General features: G+C 41.6%; 1 protein-coding gene across 6 annotated transcripts in view; it reads right to left on the bottom strand.

The window, feature by feature from the left end:
- Nucleotides 1–719: 719 nt before the first annotated feature.
- Nucleotides 720–17,487, bottom strand: part of LOC121687638 (E3 ubiquitin/ISG15 ligase TRIM25-like) — a 49,348-nt gene continuing 32,580 nt past the window's right edge. For 2 of the 6 annotated variants that reach the window (XM_042066934.1, XM_042066935.1), the window contains one exon: nt 15,024–15,751. In XM_042066934.1, the coding sequence (XP_041922868.1) occupies nt 15,660–15,751 (92 nt within the window). In that variant the 3' untranslated portion in view covers nt 15,024–15,659. Of the gene's footprint in view, nt 1,471–1,614; nt 1,714–2,301; nt 2,383–3,471; nt 3,608–5,248; nt 5,483–5,687; nt 5,784–6,261; nt 6,662–8,343; nt 9,675–9,832; nt 11,220–15,023; nt 15,752–17,487 lie in introns of those variants that run through there. The other 4 variants (XM_042066940.1, XM_042066936.1, XM_042066938.1 and 1 more) reach the window with 4 other exon arrangements.

Raw genomic sequence — 17,487 nt, 5'->3', positions numbered from 1 at the left:
AACAAAGAAGATGGATGTTGCTGTTGGCCAACAGTGCGACACGAGTTAAGCTTTATTTAAGTTGGCAAAAGTTTGAACTAGCCAACTAGCTCTGCTGGTGGGAAAATGCATGGGACTCAGCGCTGTCCTATTGCGTGCAGAGGGAATTTGAAAGACAACCGATTATGCCGCCCCTCGGACTGAGCACTGCGAACTGTGAGTGCCCAGACCCTACATTTTAATGTGGGTCTGGCTCGTCAGGCAAAGAAACGTCTACCTTTTCTGAAATAAATATCGTTATCCTTTACGCTCTGTGCCAATCTTCCTGAGATGGATAGATTCATTTTTGGAGCTGACAGTCCCAGAATGCTGTCAATCATGTTGAATGTTGTAGTTCCACATGTGTCCACATGGGGGTATAAGAGTTATACATATTTTCCCCTCCCACTCAGTTAACAGAAATACAGTATCCTGGTTATGTTTGCAGGACTGAATGGGAATGAGAAAGGGATGGAGGTGTTAGTGTGTGTGTGTGTGAGAGACAGAGAGAGACCCTCAGCGATTAATTTATATTGAGTCTGGATGATGGTAGTAAAGTACTAAACCTCACTGGGTCCCTGTGTTGTAGGCATATTAGGTGTATCCTGTGGAGTAGCATATATTATTCAATAGCACCTGAAGAGAGGAAACAATAAAAGAGATATCTCTAAATAAAAAATCATATCAGTATTGAGTCCCCCTTGGATGCAAGTTCAGGTTTTTTTATTCACAGTTTACTGAATTACAATTATGGCAGGGGCACAGTTTAACACAAAGGCCAATACATATTATATTGCACATTTCCCAGTTATGTTGTCCTCTTACACCAATAAATAATGTATTTCACATTTCTCAGTTATGTTGCACAGTCCCTCTCATAGGTCCCATATACCATAAAATTAAATATTATATTTAAAAAATCACAATGCCTAAATAAATTATCAACAGTAACAGATACAAAGGTGAGCTCATGAGTCTTTCCGTGTGCTTCAGGTGGGGACCTACATCACCAGGTGAACCGACAGGATATTAGGATGGAGACACCACTGAGCTGATGTGGACTGGGAACGGCATGTGATGTCGGAAAACTGCTTCATAAAGCTTCTTGAAAAATGGTCAAAAACTGTACAGCTCACTAGCTACAAGCCAACAAACCAGCTTATAAAAAACAAAACTGTTCCCACATTTTGGTTTCCTTTCTCAGGACAAAGCTGCTGATTGGAGAGCCTGGGCGGCTAATGTAAACGATGGGTGTGTCAAAAACAGTAATGAACCTCCATTATGTCGCTTAATCAGCATGCAGCACTTTGCCCTTGCACTTCACGACCTTCATAAAGCCCAGAGCAGGCCACGTGATCCATCAGAGGACCAGCTCAATCTCTGAGTGTTTTGCCCACCAGGATTGGTTCTCAGGAAACTCAATATACATGCCATTCCACCAAACATGGATCGCTATGGGAACAGGAGAGGACACTGAGTCAGTTTTTACATCATTAATTCATAGTAACAACCAATAAATACCAGGATTCAACAAGCATTACACTCAGTCATGCATGAGGACTTCAGAGAGAAATCTAAACACCATGAGGGCCTCACTTTTTATCACACCCACACTACTGTGAGTGACGTTTCTCCAGCCGTACGCTGGAGTTCCAACAGAAGCCTTCACTCGGACTTTGTCCCCAACCAAGAAACCTGTGACAGGTGAAGGAGCAGACGTTGTTACCACAGACCAGCTCAGAGCAATATCTCATCATCCTTCATTATTTATTATTTTACCATGGCTAAACGTATAAATAATATAATATTATTCTGAAGTAAAGGAGAAATGTTGTACCACACAAATTGATTTGACAGAATATGATTATTACAGTTGATTATTAAGGAATACAGAGAAACATATGTTTATTTTCAATTATCAAATAACATTATGTATTTTGTTTTATTTCTACACTAGTTATGTGGACCTAAATTCAAATATTAAAAGATTAAAATAGCAAAGACATTATCAGAGGCGTCATGGTATTATCAACAAAAGAGAATCGTGGGTGTGGGGAACACCCTGTAAATCATCCTCCCCGTGCTGCACATGGATGTACAGGTCACATGACCAGCTGCCATGTCTCCCAGTTTTGTGGTTTGTGGGCCCACAGCCTCAGATTCAGCTCTCTGATTGGACGACACCAGCCCAACTCAGAGCCAGGCTGGGCGTCCAGCTCAGGGCAGTGGGTGTAGTAAAGAACAGTAATGGAGGTCACTACTAGTGCTGTACGGTGTACAAACCTCTCTCTGGGACGACACATTTTTGCTGGGGACGTGTGCTTTCACTAGAATGATGGGAGTCATGGCTTGTAGCTTCATGGTCTGTGTGTAATAAAAAGAAAATGTATGATTATAATGAAAACTTTTCTATTTACATACAGTAATGCATGTCTTAGAACAACAAGGGACATTTATATTTACAGTAATGCTGTAGTCACTGCCACATATATAAGGGCTCATAAAGGAGTTAAATAATAACTGAATGAATATATCTAAATAAAGAAAAATATAAATTAATCCTGGCCAGGTGCTGATTTATTTTTTATGCATTCAAAATTAAGGAAAGAAACTAAACTTAAATAGGGATTCACTTTTCAATTGACACACCCTTTTTCACTGACTGCACACCTGTCTCTCTTGAGCGCAGCTTATCAGCTGACCGAGTTTCCTTCATGGGGCAGAGAAATTTAAACTAGAGGACATGGTGTCTGGCGAATTGGAAGAATAAAATGGCTGCACCCCGCAGAATAAGATTACTCATTGGTGGAATAATTAGTTTGTTTTTTTTGCGGGTCGGATTAATGGACTAAATCGCTGAAAGAAGAAAAACCACCAGGACTTCATTGCCGGGTGTCGTTGCTACCGCAATAACAATTAAGTGGTTGGACATTCATGAACCTTAAGGATAGAGACTTGTTTTTTTATTTGTTGGATTCTTTTCCTTGGATTTGGATTATTATTTTGCACTGTATAGGATCAGAAGACTGAGTTAAAACATATAGAAAACTAAGAAATGAACACACAGATTTGATGGGGGATACAAACAGACTGAGAGTTATAGGCCTGCTCTTTTGTTCTTAAAAGTCCCTCTTTTTATTTTCTCTTTTGTCATTCTATCTAGCAAATAAATAACGCAATTAGTAATACAAGCGGTGCCGGAGAACTTGGAACCAAGAAATTGGTTTGTAATAAGTTTGTTACAATGCATGTCTAAGAACAACAAGGGATATTTATATTTACAGTAATGCATGTCTGACAACAACAAGGGCCATTTCTCAGTGGCATGTGTACTTGTCTTAGGCATGAAAAGAATGCCAACATAATCTAAATAACTGTAAAACACTAAGGTATTAAAATATGTAGTACAAAACTGTTTCACACAGATGACATAACCACCTTGAGGCACCTCACCTGAATTTAACCTCAACACCATTTGTTCTATTTCTTTAAGGGCCGACCTCTTAATATCAGTTGAGGAGAAATGTGGAGTGAAAGTTATACTGGAATGCATCCATGACAGAGATGAAGTGCTGCAGGCATCAAAGCTCTGTTGGGGACACAGAGACACTCTAATGCATCAACTACATACTAATGCATTCGGTGTCTATAAAAGTGTACATGCCCTCTAGAATCTTCTATCTTAGTGCTATCTAGAATTGAGAGAATTTATGTTATCATACAAGGAGTCTAGGGGTTCTAGCCCATATTAAAGAGGGAAATCACCAAAAATCTTTTTTTCTGCACTGCAAGCAAGACCATACTAATTGTACTGAATTGTCATTTTAGGACATGGCCACACATGAACACTTTAAAGGGATATTCCACCATTTGGGGAATTACACTCATTTTCCACCTCCCCTTGAGTTAAACAATTGATTTTTACCTTTCTCCAGTTCATCCAGCCGTTCTCGGAGTCTGGCGATACCAGTTTTAGCTCCAGCATAGCATAGATTTTTGAATCGAATTAGACTATTAGCATCTCACCCGGTTAGAAAGTGATAAGACTAACAGAAAATTACACGTGGTGATTTTCTAGGCTGATTTGACATGGAACTATACTCTCATTATGACGTAATAATCAAGGAACGTTGTGAATGTACCATGAGTGTGTGTGTGTGTGTGTGTGGGCTCAGCAGCACAATGATATACACGCAGCACCTGAAATTAGTCCCCGTAGGCCAGGGGTGGGCAAACTTGCAAAAATACAATGTCAATGTCAAAACATCATGCAACATAGAGATGATGGGCCTACTCTTTGTCATCTCCTTTGCAGCAGATCTAACTTGAACGTTATGCTACTCCATATAATTGTGAACGCACTAAGAAGAGCGAAAAGAAGTTTGCAGTAAAGCTAGCTAATGTCGTCTTTATTGCAAGAAAAAAAATAGCAAGCAGCCTGATAATCAAATGAAATGCTCCAGGCCGGATTAAAGTGCTTGGCGGGCCAGATCCGGCCCGCGGGCCGCAGTTTGCCCACCCCTGCCGTAGGCTATAACTTCCTAGCCTAGAAATCTAGACGCACCCTAGCAGGGTAGTGTAGCAACTCTCCTTTGGCTTGCGAGCTGGAAAATTAAACCACGCTCAGGCCAATCACATCGTGTATAGAGTCGGTAGGCGGGTGTAACATAATGATGGCAGAGTTGTGACCGTTCGGCGTGAATTCCCTGCTACTTGAAAACAAAGAAGATGGATGCTACTGCTGGCGAACAACATGACAGAAGTTAAGCTTTGTTTAAGTTGGCAAAAGTTTGAACAACTAGCCAACTAGCTCCGCTGGTGGGAAAAAGCATGGAACGCATGAGAGGGAATTTGAAAGACAACCGTTTATCCCGCCCCTCGGACTGAGCACTGCAAATGGTGAGTCCCCAGACCCTACATCTTGATGTGGGTCTGGCTCATCAGGCTAATAACTTCCAGCAAGCTGCTGCAGATTATCATGCCGGAATGAGAGTAGTTCCTTGTCAAATCAGCCTAGAAAATCGCCGTGTTTCCTTATCCGTTAGTCTTATTACACTTTATAACTTGAGAAGAGATGTTTTAAACAACATTAGTTGTGTGAACGGCTGGATGACATGGAGAAAGCTGAAATTTAAATAATGTTACAGTCACAGTTTATCGCTCAAACAGCCTAACTTTGTAATGTTACTTACAAATACCTACAAAATGACTTCAGTGTTGGTGGCTTTACCTGGAGGAAATCAATATGATCCTCTTTCAGTAGAAGTTTCTCCATCTCAGCATCTCTGCTCTTCAGTTTAGTGATCTCCAACTCCAGCTGCTCCAGGAGTCCTTCAGCTCGACTCACCTCTGCCCTCTCCTGGGCTCTGATCGACTCGGTCACCTCAGAGCACTTCTGCTTCATGAAGTTGATCAGGTCAGTGAAGACTCTCTCAGTGTCCCCAACAGCTTCCTGTGCAGAGGCCTGATGGGAGATATAAAGGTCATACCAGCTCATTTCTAGTCAAACTTACAGTTTATCTTTGCGAAAATGAATGCATGACTTTGTTTATCTTTCTCCATATTGAATTGCATTACAATCAAGTTAAATGACTAAACAGCACAAATTAACAATCAGTACATCCATGTTGAACAGTAAATAAACATGATCCATGTTGAACAGTAATGACCTTTAGAGCTTGCAGGGCCTGGTTGACCTCTTGCAGCTCCTTCTCTCTCTGCTGGATCTGTGTCTGGTTCTCCACCTTCATCTCTGACAACTTGTTCTATGGACAGATGCACAATGTAGCTTATTCTATACTGAATATTCAACATTTGAATCATGATTGAGACATCATCCATAAAGTTATATATGTGTAAGTAAAACACAGAATCAAATGAACAATATGTTGCTGTTTGTGTCGAGTATTTTCCTTTATTACTTCTATAATGGGAATAATAATAATAATAAAAAAAATAATAAGCCACAACATAAGCATCTTTACTACTACTACTTCTAATAATAATAATAATAATAATAATAATAATAAACCACAACAATAGACTAATTATTTAGTGTTTCCATGATTTTTACTTAGTTTGTTATTTAGTTTGTATGTTACAAATACTTTGCATATTTATTTTGTCTGAATAAAGCACACCTGCTTTTCAGCTCATTCTAAGAGGGAGAGAGAAAGTAAGAGAGAGATTAACCTGCTTTTCCCATTCTAAGAGAGAGAGTGAGAGTGAGAGTGAGAGATTTACCTGATTCTCAGTCCGTTCGGCAGCAGCTGAGACAGTCTCATGTCCGTTGTGGTCGTTCATTGAACACATCATACAGATTAACTGGTGATCTGTGCGACAAAACACCTCAATCATCCTGTCATGTTGTGAGCAGATTTTCTCCTGTAGCTGTGAGATGGCATTAACCAGTTTGTGCTTTTTCAGACAGGTAACTTCATAGTGAGGCTGAATGTGAACATCACAGTAAGATCCCAGGCATGAAAGACACGACTTGATGGCTTTATGTTTCCTCCCAGTGCAGAAGTCACACTCCACATCGCCTGGTCCGGCGTAGGAAGGAGTCTTAGCATCAGACTGCAGTTCAGTCTTCTTCAGTTTCTCTATAACTTCAGTCAGCATTGTGTTTCTGCGTAGAACAGGGCTGTAGTACTCGAGTCCGGTCTTGGACTCGAGTCCGGACTCGAGACCGTTTTTCTATGGTCTCGGACTTGTCTCGGACTCGCTAGTATTTGGACTTGGTCTTGTCTCGGTCTCGGCCACTGGTCTTGCCAAATATGGCTTTTGGTCTCGACCGAGTCCAGGTGTCTTTAGGGCCATCAAAATTAACGTGTTAATCGCCGCGATTCATTTTGAAATACATAATGCGTTACAAAATATTAACTCAATAGTGTTTACCTTTGTGGAGGCCTGATGTCACGTAACGGAAGCCGCAAAACCTAAAACCGCAAGCCTGAGAGTTTATTTTACTGTCTGTGGAGTTAGCTGAAGATAAAGAGGAACCAACATTTAGCCAAATAGTAGCTTTACTGCAAACTGCTTTTCACTCTTGTTAGATAACGTTTACAATGTCAAAATGCACCAACTGCAACAGTTACATAAAGATGATACTTTTCGGCTCCTCTCCATTAAGATCCAACTTGAACGTATGCTACTCCATTTAATTAAGAGCGCGTCTGAACGCACACGAGAAGGAGAGAAAACGATTGGCAGGCTCCAGCTGGCTTGTCGTTGTTGATGATAATTGATATCTCCTTTTTAATATAAGAAACTTATAAAAGGAAGGCAACAAAGACGAGGTTAGAGGAGATTGCGGATTTATCCGATTTCCACTACTGACCAGTTATAAACATGTATGTAGGCTGCACTCACTGTGATTTGAAAAATGGACAAAAATATGAAGAGTTGTCTTTGCCTTTGTGTAATGGAACTGGTGAGTCTTGAAGTCTTCAATAATTTGTTTACATGAAGCACATATTATGCCGATTGAAACACATTCCATTCAGATAGCTAGGTGACTGGTTCAGGCTCATCATTCACTTTTAATTGCAAACTGAAAATGTCTAGCTAGCATCATGTCATTACATGATTCTATTTCCAAAGGAATGAAAACTGTTTATACCAACTTAATATCATGCTTATCATTGTTAATATTGTACAATACATGTGGTACAAACAATATTAGAGCTTGTGGACTAGCTATAGGCTATATTTCAATGGAGCTGGTAAAAAAAAGATCATTATGAGAACGTGGCCACAATGGGCTTAAAGTAACAGTGCACCATTTACAAATGAGTTAAACAGCATCATATGTGTAGTATTTCTTAAGAAATTAATACTTAAAACACAATTACTGTGTCAGTATTATCATTTAAATAATATAAAAGTGTTTTACTTTTACCTTTGTGGTTACTCATTAATTTTGTGATTTATGTTGAAGCTTTAGTCTTTAGGAACTTTTTAATTGCGGTTAATCGAGATTAATTCATTTCAAAATATATATTTTGAATCGTTGGACAGCCCTATAATAATATTGGAGAAGGGGAATGGCTACACTTACAAATCCTGGGTGTGTTCACACTGTTTTTGCTTTTAGATAATAATAATAATAACCCAAAATGATTGTCTTGATACTGTCATGCACAAGACTTTTTTCCTATCCTGGACTCGGTCTTGACTCGGACTCGAACCTTTTTGGACTCGGTCTTGTCTTGGACTCGAACCTCTTTGGACTCGGTCTTGACTTGGTCTCGACTAGTCCTGGTCTTGGACTTGTCTTGGACTCGACAAAGGTGGTCTTGACTACAGCCCTGGCGTAGAACAGGCCTTGGAGTGAAGGTCTCCCTGCACTGGGGGCAGCTGTAAACACCCTTCTGGTCTTCCTGATTCCAGCAGCCTGTAATGCAGTTCAAACAGAAACTGTGTCCACAGGGAACCGTCACCGGGTCCCTCAGCAAGTCCAGACAAACACAACAGTTGAACTCATCCTGAGACACAGGAATAAAGGCCATTTTACCTTCTCAGACACACACACATGAACTATCTACCAGTAAAGTTGGAACAGTTTCGTTTTACTGGAAGTGGGAGTGTGACTTCCTTGTTCTGTGTGGACACACATTTTAAAGGCACAGTGCACAATTACAGAAGCTTTACTCTATCTAATTCTATTCTATATTAGAATCTATCTATTTCAGGAATCTATTGTGTTATGAAGGGAAAGGTTTTCCATCACCAGCAATCCAAAAAAACAAGTTAGAGAGTTAGAGTCTAAGTCAGCATGGTTAGTTATTATGGGAGGAGCACACAATGAGCAATCAATACCACTAACTGACTGGTGCAAAGGCATTCAGTTTTAAGACTCAGACTCAGTCTAACGGTTTAGTCCATGTATGTTATTTCATATAGCTTACAGTCTTTTAAATGTCACGGTTCTCACAGTTGGAAAGTTATTGGCCTAACAAGATGAAAGAACACCTGAATGAAGTACAGAGTATACGGTAGTTCCACATGTGTCCACACAGGGGAGGAAGAGTTATAGTTTTGTTCCTTCTGTTAACAGAAATAGCCTACACACACACACATTAACTCTTCTTCCCTTTCAACATCATGTCGTTTCACAGGTCCCATTCATTTTGGTGCTGCTTGCGCTTCGAGTTGCATGGTTTGATCTGGATTGCAGTATCTGAGATATAATGCAAAATATATAATTTGGCTATGGCGGTAAGCAAAATGTCTGCCATGGCTGCTAGGAAGCATGTCAAATATTGTATATGGCATCATTGTAATCCTTGCGGTCATAGGCTAGCCAACCAAATGTCATTGCTTCCATTTATTATGGTAGCCTTATTTAAATGGACTATTTTGAATTTCTGTAGGCCTATTTAATGTCAGTGGGACATTATGGGCTACCTTACATTGTTGCTTTTAAAGTGTCAGTAGCTTACACAAGATGATATTTGTGTGATGTTCCAAATGAGTTTTAAGCCTTGCCTACTCAAACATGCTAAAATAACCTAGTTTGAAATTGTCTCGTGCAGTGCAATTCATGTAGGCTATGGCCCAGTCCCCGACCACCACTAGCCTACCTCAATATACAAAATCATAATATACCGGTATATAATTGATATGTTGCTGATGTAGCCTTCTAAAAAAAAACGGAACTTTTGTCATTAAGCTGTCATTTATAGGCATTCATATCAAATAATTATTGTTTGCGTATCGTATATAATTGCTTCTTATCCCTACAAACCTAATGATTTTCTTGCCACAGCAGATCTTTAAGACATGTTTTATTTGACATTCTGGTATATCCCACCTTAGAATCTTGTGTAATTATCGAGACACAGGTGGAGACACTGAAACAATAATCAGAGACAGGTGATGGGCGGACACGTGGGAAAATCAGGAACAGAAAGCACATGACACAGAACACAGGAAGTAAACACAGGAGCACATGGCACAGGGGGTAAACAAGGGAGACACAATGGAATACAAAACACTAGACTCTATTCATACTTTGCAGTCACGTGATTGCACAATGACAATAAAGTTGAATCTAATCTAGGCAGGGAAAACAGGATCGTTACAGATAGGGAATTGGTTAAAGTGGTCCAGGGAAAGGAGGAGGTGGAATTTCACAACTCTGTGACCGGTGGGCACTGTGGAGTGGAAAAAAACTCTATATGCACTAAAGTATGACTGGCCTGGTATGTCCGTAGAGGTGAAAACCTGGGTGAGTACCTGAAACGGTCATTCTGTCAGTAAAATAAGACTTTTCACTACTTTTTCACAATGAATCAACAATCCCATTATTTGCAGATAAAACAGTGTGCTGGATGCCAGAGCAAGAAATCTGGCATTAAAAATAAATCACAATATGAGCCCATTGTGGTAAGTACTTTCAGAGATGAAAGAATGTGTTGTGTATGTGAACTGAATATTATTTTCATTTTATTTTAAAATTATTTATCAGGTGTCTGAACCTTGGGAAGTTGTGGGAATGGACTAGGTGAAGAAAGCTAAAGAAGGGGACTATTATGGTCGACTATTTTACTAAATGGTCAGAAACGTTCCCTCTAAAAGTGCAGAGGAGGTAACAATGTGCATAGCCAAACTTTTTTATCGATTTGGAGCACCAAAAAGAATCCTGACAGACAATGGAAGAGAGTTTGTGAAACAGGTTAGTGCCTATATGAAATGTCATTGATACATAACTATTCTTACCACTTCTAATTAATTCTGTTGACTTTACATATTTAGATTAATGATGGCTTATGCAAATGCTTGGGCATGAAAAACAAAGCCTTTGTGTACCATCCCCAAACCAATTGTTTGGTGGAAAAGCTAAATGACACCATCCAGAGGTAAACCATACCAAATGAAATATTTATTTACATAATAATGACTGAGCAGCATGATAAAGATAAATCATGTGTTTTATTCTTCTGCAGATGCCTCAGCAAACTTGTGAAAAATAGGCTGGATACATGGGCAGACTACCTGGAGTCAACCATGTTTGCGCTGAGGACAAAGAAACAACTAACTACCTACTTCTCCCTTTATTAGTTATTGTTTGGGAGAGAGGCTAGGTATCCCAGCGGAATACCACAGAGTTATGAGGTTTGCACAAAAAAAGAGCTACTAAATGTTGTTACATGTACAGTTCCTATCATTACAATTTCCGGTAACACTTTATTTTAATGTGTTGCTGTTACAGTGTACCTACCTAATTAGGTACAGTGGTACAACCTGTGTAACAACATGTACTATCAGGTACTATCATTGTACTTGCATTATGTATTTGTGGGTACCTACATATAGTTGTTACATTGTAATACTGAGTGCTTTTACAAAACTTTGCCAATTTGCCTAAATTTTCATCAGAGGCAAAGAGCTAACCTGAGACCTGCTGGATGGGGTAAATCTGGTCATGACAGATTTGATATACAAAGCATTCTTAGCTCCAGTCAAGCCTCATTGTCTTCAGTGTACATGTAACAGCTGTGCTGCTACAACCTTGTTACTCTTTGATACAGTGGAATAAACCTATTAAGTGTACCATTTAATTACTTACATGTACATATGACATGTATGTTGTGTCTTCGATGTCTTGGAACAGGTCTACTGAGATTACTACAGATTTACCCCATCCAGCAGGTCTCAGGTCAGCTCTTTGCCTTCGTCCTGCGTGATGGTATGTGCCCTAGTGGGACTCCCCAAGTTAGCAGCGCCTCGTCTTTCCAAGGACGCAGTGTGTGAAGAGATGGCCACAACACCCTGAGTTTTACACGCCTGTCTCTGCTGGGATGAAGGCCAAACGCATTCAGCCACCTCTGCAACGGTTGAGCCCTGAGGAGACCCAATGGAACCACCACTGTTGCTGCCGCTACGGTTCCCAGCAACCTCTGAAACTGTGCCATCTCCAGTCTCCTGCCAAGGTGGAACTGACTCATTACAGTTAAAAGTTTCAACACCTTCTGAGGGGTGAGTGAGGCAGACATTGTGACTGAATTGAGACGCAACCCCACAAATGTTGCCTCCTGTGTGGGAATAAGGTTGCTCTTGTCCAGGTTCACCCTGAACCCCAGGTTCTGCACATGCTGGATGACCCTCTGTGTGTCCTGCATGACTTCGCTGCGACCTGGTGCACAGATCAGCCAGTCGTCCAAGTAGGGAAGGAGCTTCATGCCTGCTGCCTGGAGGGGGGACAAGGCTGCTGCCACCACCCTTGTAAAAACTCTGGACGAGAGAGACAGGCCAAAAGGGAGCACCCTGAACTGATAGGCCTGCCCCTGAAATGCAAACCTCAGAAACTGCCTGTGGTCTAGACAGATGGGAACATGAAAGTATGCGTCTTTCAGGTCCAGGTAAGTAAACCACTCTTCCCTTTCGTGAGCATCCTGAATGGCTGAACTTTTAATAAAGCGTTTAACCGCCTTAGGTCGAGGACAGGACGCAGGCCCCCATCTTTTTTTGGAATGATAAAATATTTGGAGTAAAACCCAGCATGCTGTGTGCCGGTGTTTACTCTCTCGATAGCCTTCTTCTCTAAAAGGGTTAAAATTTCTTTGTGTAAAATATCTGCCTGACACGGGTCTTTGACCACTGTCATAAGAACCTGAGAGAAGGGAGGTGGGCGGCACCGAAACTGAATTCTGGAACCATTCGTGACTGTAGCCAGCACCCACTAGTCTGACACACAATCTATCCAGGTGCAGCTGGGAGACCGCTTCGGCTGGCCGCCCCGCCCCGTTAGGTGAACCCACCCCTAGACCTTGCATCTGTGGGGGGGGGGGCGCCGACTTTGAGACTGAGGCCGAGCCCTGAGGGGGGGCTGCTGCTGATATACTAGTTGCTGCTGAGGGCGTTGAGGGGCAACATATTCCACTCTCCTGGTCCGGTCAATCCCCCTGGCCCAGGACTGCTGTGGTGTGGGATATGAGCCTCTTGGCCGATACCTTGGACCACCTGCTCTACCATAGGTTAGGCGGACCGACTCCCTCGTACGGCGAGACTGGTCCGCCGTGTCAAACCGGCCCTGAGAGCCGGGGTGAAACACCTTACCAGGCACCACCGGCATTTTAACAAGGTCCTTTCTCACCCCTTCTGGGAGAGAGGTCTGTGCAAGCCAAACCTGCCTGCGCGCCATCACCGCAGTGGACATAGCGGCATCAACGTCCCTGGTGAGCTGGGTATGGGCGATAAGAGCCGAGTCAACCAGCGACATTGTGTCCTTATCTTCAGGGTCAAGAGACTTCCTGATCGCTGCCAAAATAGCCAGTGCACTACCAGAGCACGCCACACGCACGAGCTGCTGCATTGTAAGACTGACACACTAGAGTGTCAGTTTTACGACACTCCTTGACCGGGCACCTGAGGTCTGCAGTCACCCGAGCTGGCCCCAATGATGTGAGCGCTGCCATCTCTCTCTCAACTGGTGGCATGTCAGTCAGCCCGGAGTCTGACTCAAACTGGTCCTTTATCAAAGCGCGACACCCTACATTAACCTGTGGTGGACCGGCAGGGTTGCCCCATGACCCTCTGAGCATCTGCAGATAATCTGCTGCAACCGGGACCACGGTTGCCGGATGGGCTATGGGAATGCCAGCCCAGACCCCTAGCGCTGGAGCCGGGGCTTCAACTGGCCCGCTCAAACCCACGAGTTTGGCTGCCGACAGGACCCTGGATAAGACATCAACCGTCGAGAACTCGTTATCTCCTAGGTCCACCATCAGGAGCCAGCTTGAGACAACGACGATGTGTGCTCCTCCTGCTCAGACGGCCTGTTAGAGTCGAACAGGGAGCCCTGTGCGTACAAGGACAAAACGTTCATCTGCTCCACACTCTGCCCCTGATACGAGGGCAAGTCATCGTGGGATGACCTGCTTGGTTCACTGGAACCACCGCCTGCAGGAAGGTGCCGAGCCTCCATCATGCCCATCCTCTCTGAGAGACCCTTTATAGCGGCCAAAATCTCAGAGTGGGATTCCGCTTGGTGCGCACAGGTTCCTACTTTACTGCTATGTACAGACCGCTGAGGCTGCAGGACCAACAAGGCTTAACATGCACGAATGCACTGCTTTACATGAAACAAACTTCACACTTAATATTTAACAAACAAAAAAGGCTTACCGTGTGCGAACACACTGCTTTATTTATTCCTGCCGTGTACAGACCGCTGAGGCTGCAGGATCAACAAGGCTTAACATGCACGACTGTACAGCTTTATGAAACAAACTTTACACTTAATACTTACTTTACAAAACTTTCAAACTCTATACTTACTATCTAGCAACAAAAGGCTTACTGTGCGCGAACACACCGCTTCCTTCACTCCAACAGGCCGTCCACGAACAACCACAAAAAACTCACGGTGCGCGAACGCACCCGCAACATAAACAAGTAGCCCACACTGTGCGCGTACACACCAGGGAGATGTGAATAAACTTCACACTCTGTCCGCGAACGCACGAGCGAAGTCAGCAAGCAGTCAAACAATAGACTAGCTGGAATAATTCAACAAATGTCTACATGAACATGCAGCGGCCTTAAATTATCCACAACACAGACTAACCACACAATCCACAGGGGTACTAGGCACCTGTACCGAAGCAATGGATTGATTATGTGGAGTCTAATAGGGTTTCTTATCAACCACACACTTACCGGTCTCGGGCTTCAGCGAGAAAGGCAGAGAGGAAGTGGCTTGCAGACCCGGATGATAATATAGACAGTAAGCCAAGCCCCTCAGGTCAGTCACGACGTTGTTGACATTAGGTCTCGCGGATAGGTAGAAGGATGGCATCATTCAAGATGTAGACCGTGGTGACGGTCTGAGGGAGGTCGAAATAGATCATACATTCAGCAACTTTGTGGTAGTCTGCTAGTTCTAGCAAAACTATGTTAGGTTAGTTTATCAACTGTTTCAGGGTCTAGAGCCTTTGAACAGGTGGCTGACTGGCTGTGCACCAGAGCTTTGATGAGACAGTGACAGATCACAAACAAAGTTATTTTTTCTCTTTATTTGTTTCGTTGGAAAATGCAATGCCAATGTCAGAATGTTAGGAAGACATGTAGGTTGTAGAAAATGGGTTCATAACTTACATCGCTGAATGTAGGGAAATTCAACAGATGAATCAAAGAAAGTTTTTCTTTGTATGCCAAAACGGCACTGTATTTCACAAATGTCCCTAGCCGGTCACCGTTATTCTAAAATGGCGCATGTAGATGGAGCGTTTATAAACGTCATGTATATGTAAATGGCGATTTCTAAGCCCATAGTATGCTTCGAATAGGTGGTGGTGGTAAACATAAATGAGGCCACATTTATGAATGGGAAATGTTAATATAGCTAACAAACAACTGAAAACGTTCCACATAAAATTCCAGGTATTCTTAGGATGTAAATGATTATATGAAATTGAGGATGTGTCAGTATTCAGAGGACAGAGGTTACATTACAAGTTATGAAAATTAATTCACTGATTTTGTCAATGCTCTAAGGCATTTTGTTTACCAATATGAGTCAAACTGTCACATCCATAACGCTGGAACTGTCCTCTTACATTTCACAACCTTCGTGAAACCCATAGGTCATGTCATAAAGGTCAGGTCATGACCTTTAAATCAGGACACGTGATGCATCACAGAACCAGCTCCATCTCTGAGGTTTTTGCTATCCAGTTAGTGTGCTCAGGAAAGTCCACTAACATGCCACTCCATAAACCCATGAGTGCTATGGGAACAGGAGAGAATACCGAGTCAGTTTTAACATCATTAGTTCATAGTAACAGGTCATCTGCCAGAAGAATTGGGCCTATTTTCCTGTCAAAATGTTCTCTTTGTCAGAACCCCTCAGGGCTCCAGACTAACTTTTTTTTACTAGGAACACAGTAGCCCATAACTGAAAATGTTAGGAGCACAAGCAGAAAATTTAGGCGCACACAATTTATATATCGACCTTGGATTTTAGAAACCCCTTTTTTCTTGAATATGTTCCTTTATGACATTCATTTTCCAACTTTTTTCCCAGATCAAATGGAGACAAAGCACTGATCTCCATCTTGATGCTCTTTGTCTGTGTCTCACAGAGGACTGCATACCATGCATATAAAGACTGGCTAATAATTATTAAAGTACTCACATAGGCACTGATAGTTTGAAGCTGGTGTAGAAAACTCGTTACAAAAATGGCAATTATGCTAAATCCTCTTGTTGCATGTATGATGAACAGTGAGTCTTATGTGTGTATCATTTACTTGATCAGTTTATTTTCTCTAAATAAGATTTATTTATGTGTAGTATGTTGTTCATTTTGTATGGAGTGAGGATTGTCTCAAAATGATTTAAATATATATAAAAGGATATATATACATATACATACATTTATAAATATCCAAATACAAAATACAAATATAAAAATGTGACATACAAATAAATAAACAAATTTATATAAATAAACGTATCTTTGTAAATATATTTTCGAGATTTGAGAAGACACCCTCCACTGAACAACCAGCAGATGGCAGTGTTGTACAACATGTCTGTTATCAACTGATAGCAACTGAATCTTTCTGACGCTGTTTTTCCTAGTTCAGTTCAGTCAAGTGGTCTATGACTAGCAGGATTAACGACATGGAAGACACTAGATTAAATGGAGGGGTAAGTAATAACAACTAGCCAGAACGATTTATTATCGGTTTCGATGTGTAGTGCCATTTTTAATTTCATAGACTGTATAAATAAGTCCATTTAGCAATATTGACATTAATGGCAGTCTGTCAGATAGCGATCTCAGCTGAGCTGGCTCTCACGTTACGTTAACCTAGAAGCTATGTTAACATCTGTAATGTAAGATCTGCAACATCTGTAAAACAGCGAACACGAACACAGCCTGTCACTTGAGTTGCAAGACACAATAACTTTAGGGAAAACTACATTTTATTTTAAAGGGGCCATAAATTAGATTTTAAGGGAAATCTTAACTTAATGTGTTTTGTGCAGGCACCAACAAAGCTGAACAGGCACCAGCTGTTTAGCAAGCTGTTAACGTTAGCAGCTGTACACTGACTAAATGGACTTATTTACAGTCTATGAAATTAAAAACGGCACTAGACATCGAAACCGATAATAAATCGTTCTGGCTAGTTGTTACTACTTACCTATCCATTTAATCCAGTGTCTTCCATGTCGTTAATCCTGCTAGTCATAGACCACTTGACTGAACTGAACTAGGGAAAACAGCGTCGGAAAGATTCAGTTGCTATCAGTTGATAACAGACATGTTGTACAACACTGCCATCTGCTGGTTGTTCAGTGGAGGGTGTCTTCGCATTCAAATCTAGTGGTATTTATTTGTGGATCTTGGTGTGCAGTAGGAATGTCTCAAAATTACGTCATCGACATAAAAGCAAAAAGGAGATTCACAAATGCAGATTCCACATACAAAGTCAAGCATATTTATTTTCAAAT

The sequence above is a fragment of the Alosa sapidissima genome, chromosome 2 (assembly GCF_018492685.1).
Source record: "Alosa sapidissima isolate fAloSap1 chromosome 2, fAloSap1.pri, whole genome shotgun sequence".
In the NCBI taxonomy this organism is placed as follows: domain Eukaryota; kingdom Metazoa; phylum Chordata; class Actinopteri; order Clupeiformes; family Clupeidae; genus Alosa; species Alosa sapidissima.
Note: the sequence above shows the minus strand (reverse complement) of the source record. Positions and strands in the feature narration are given on the sequence as shown.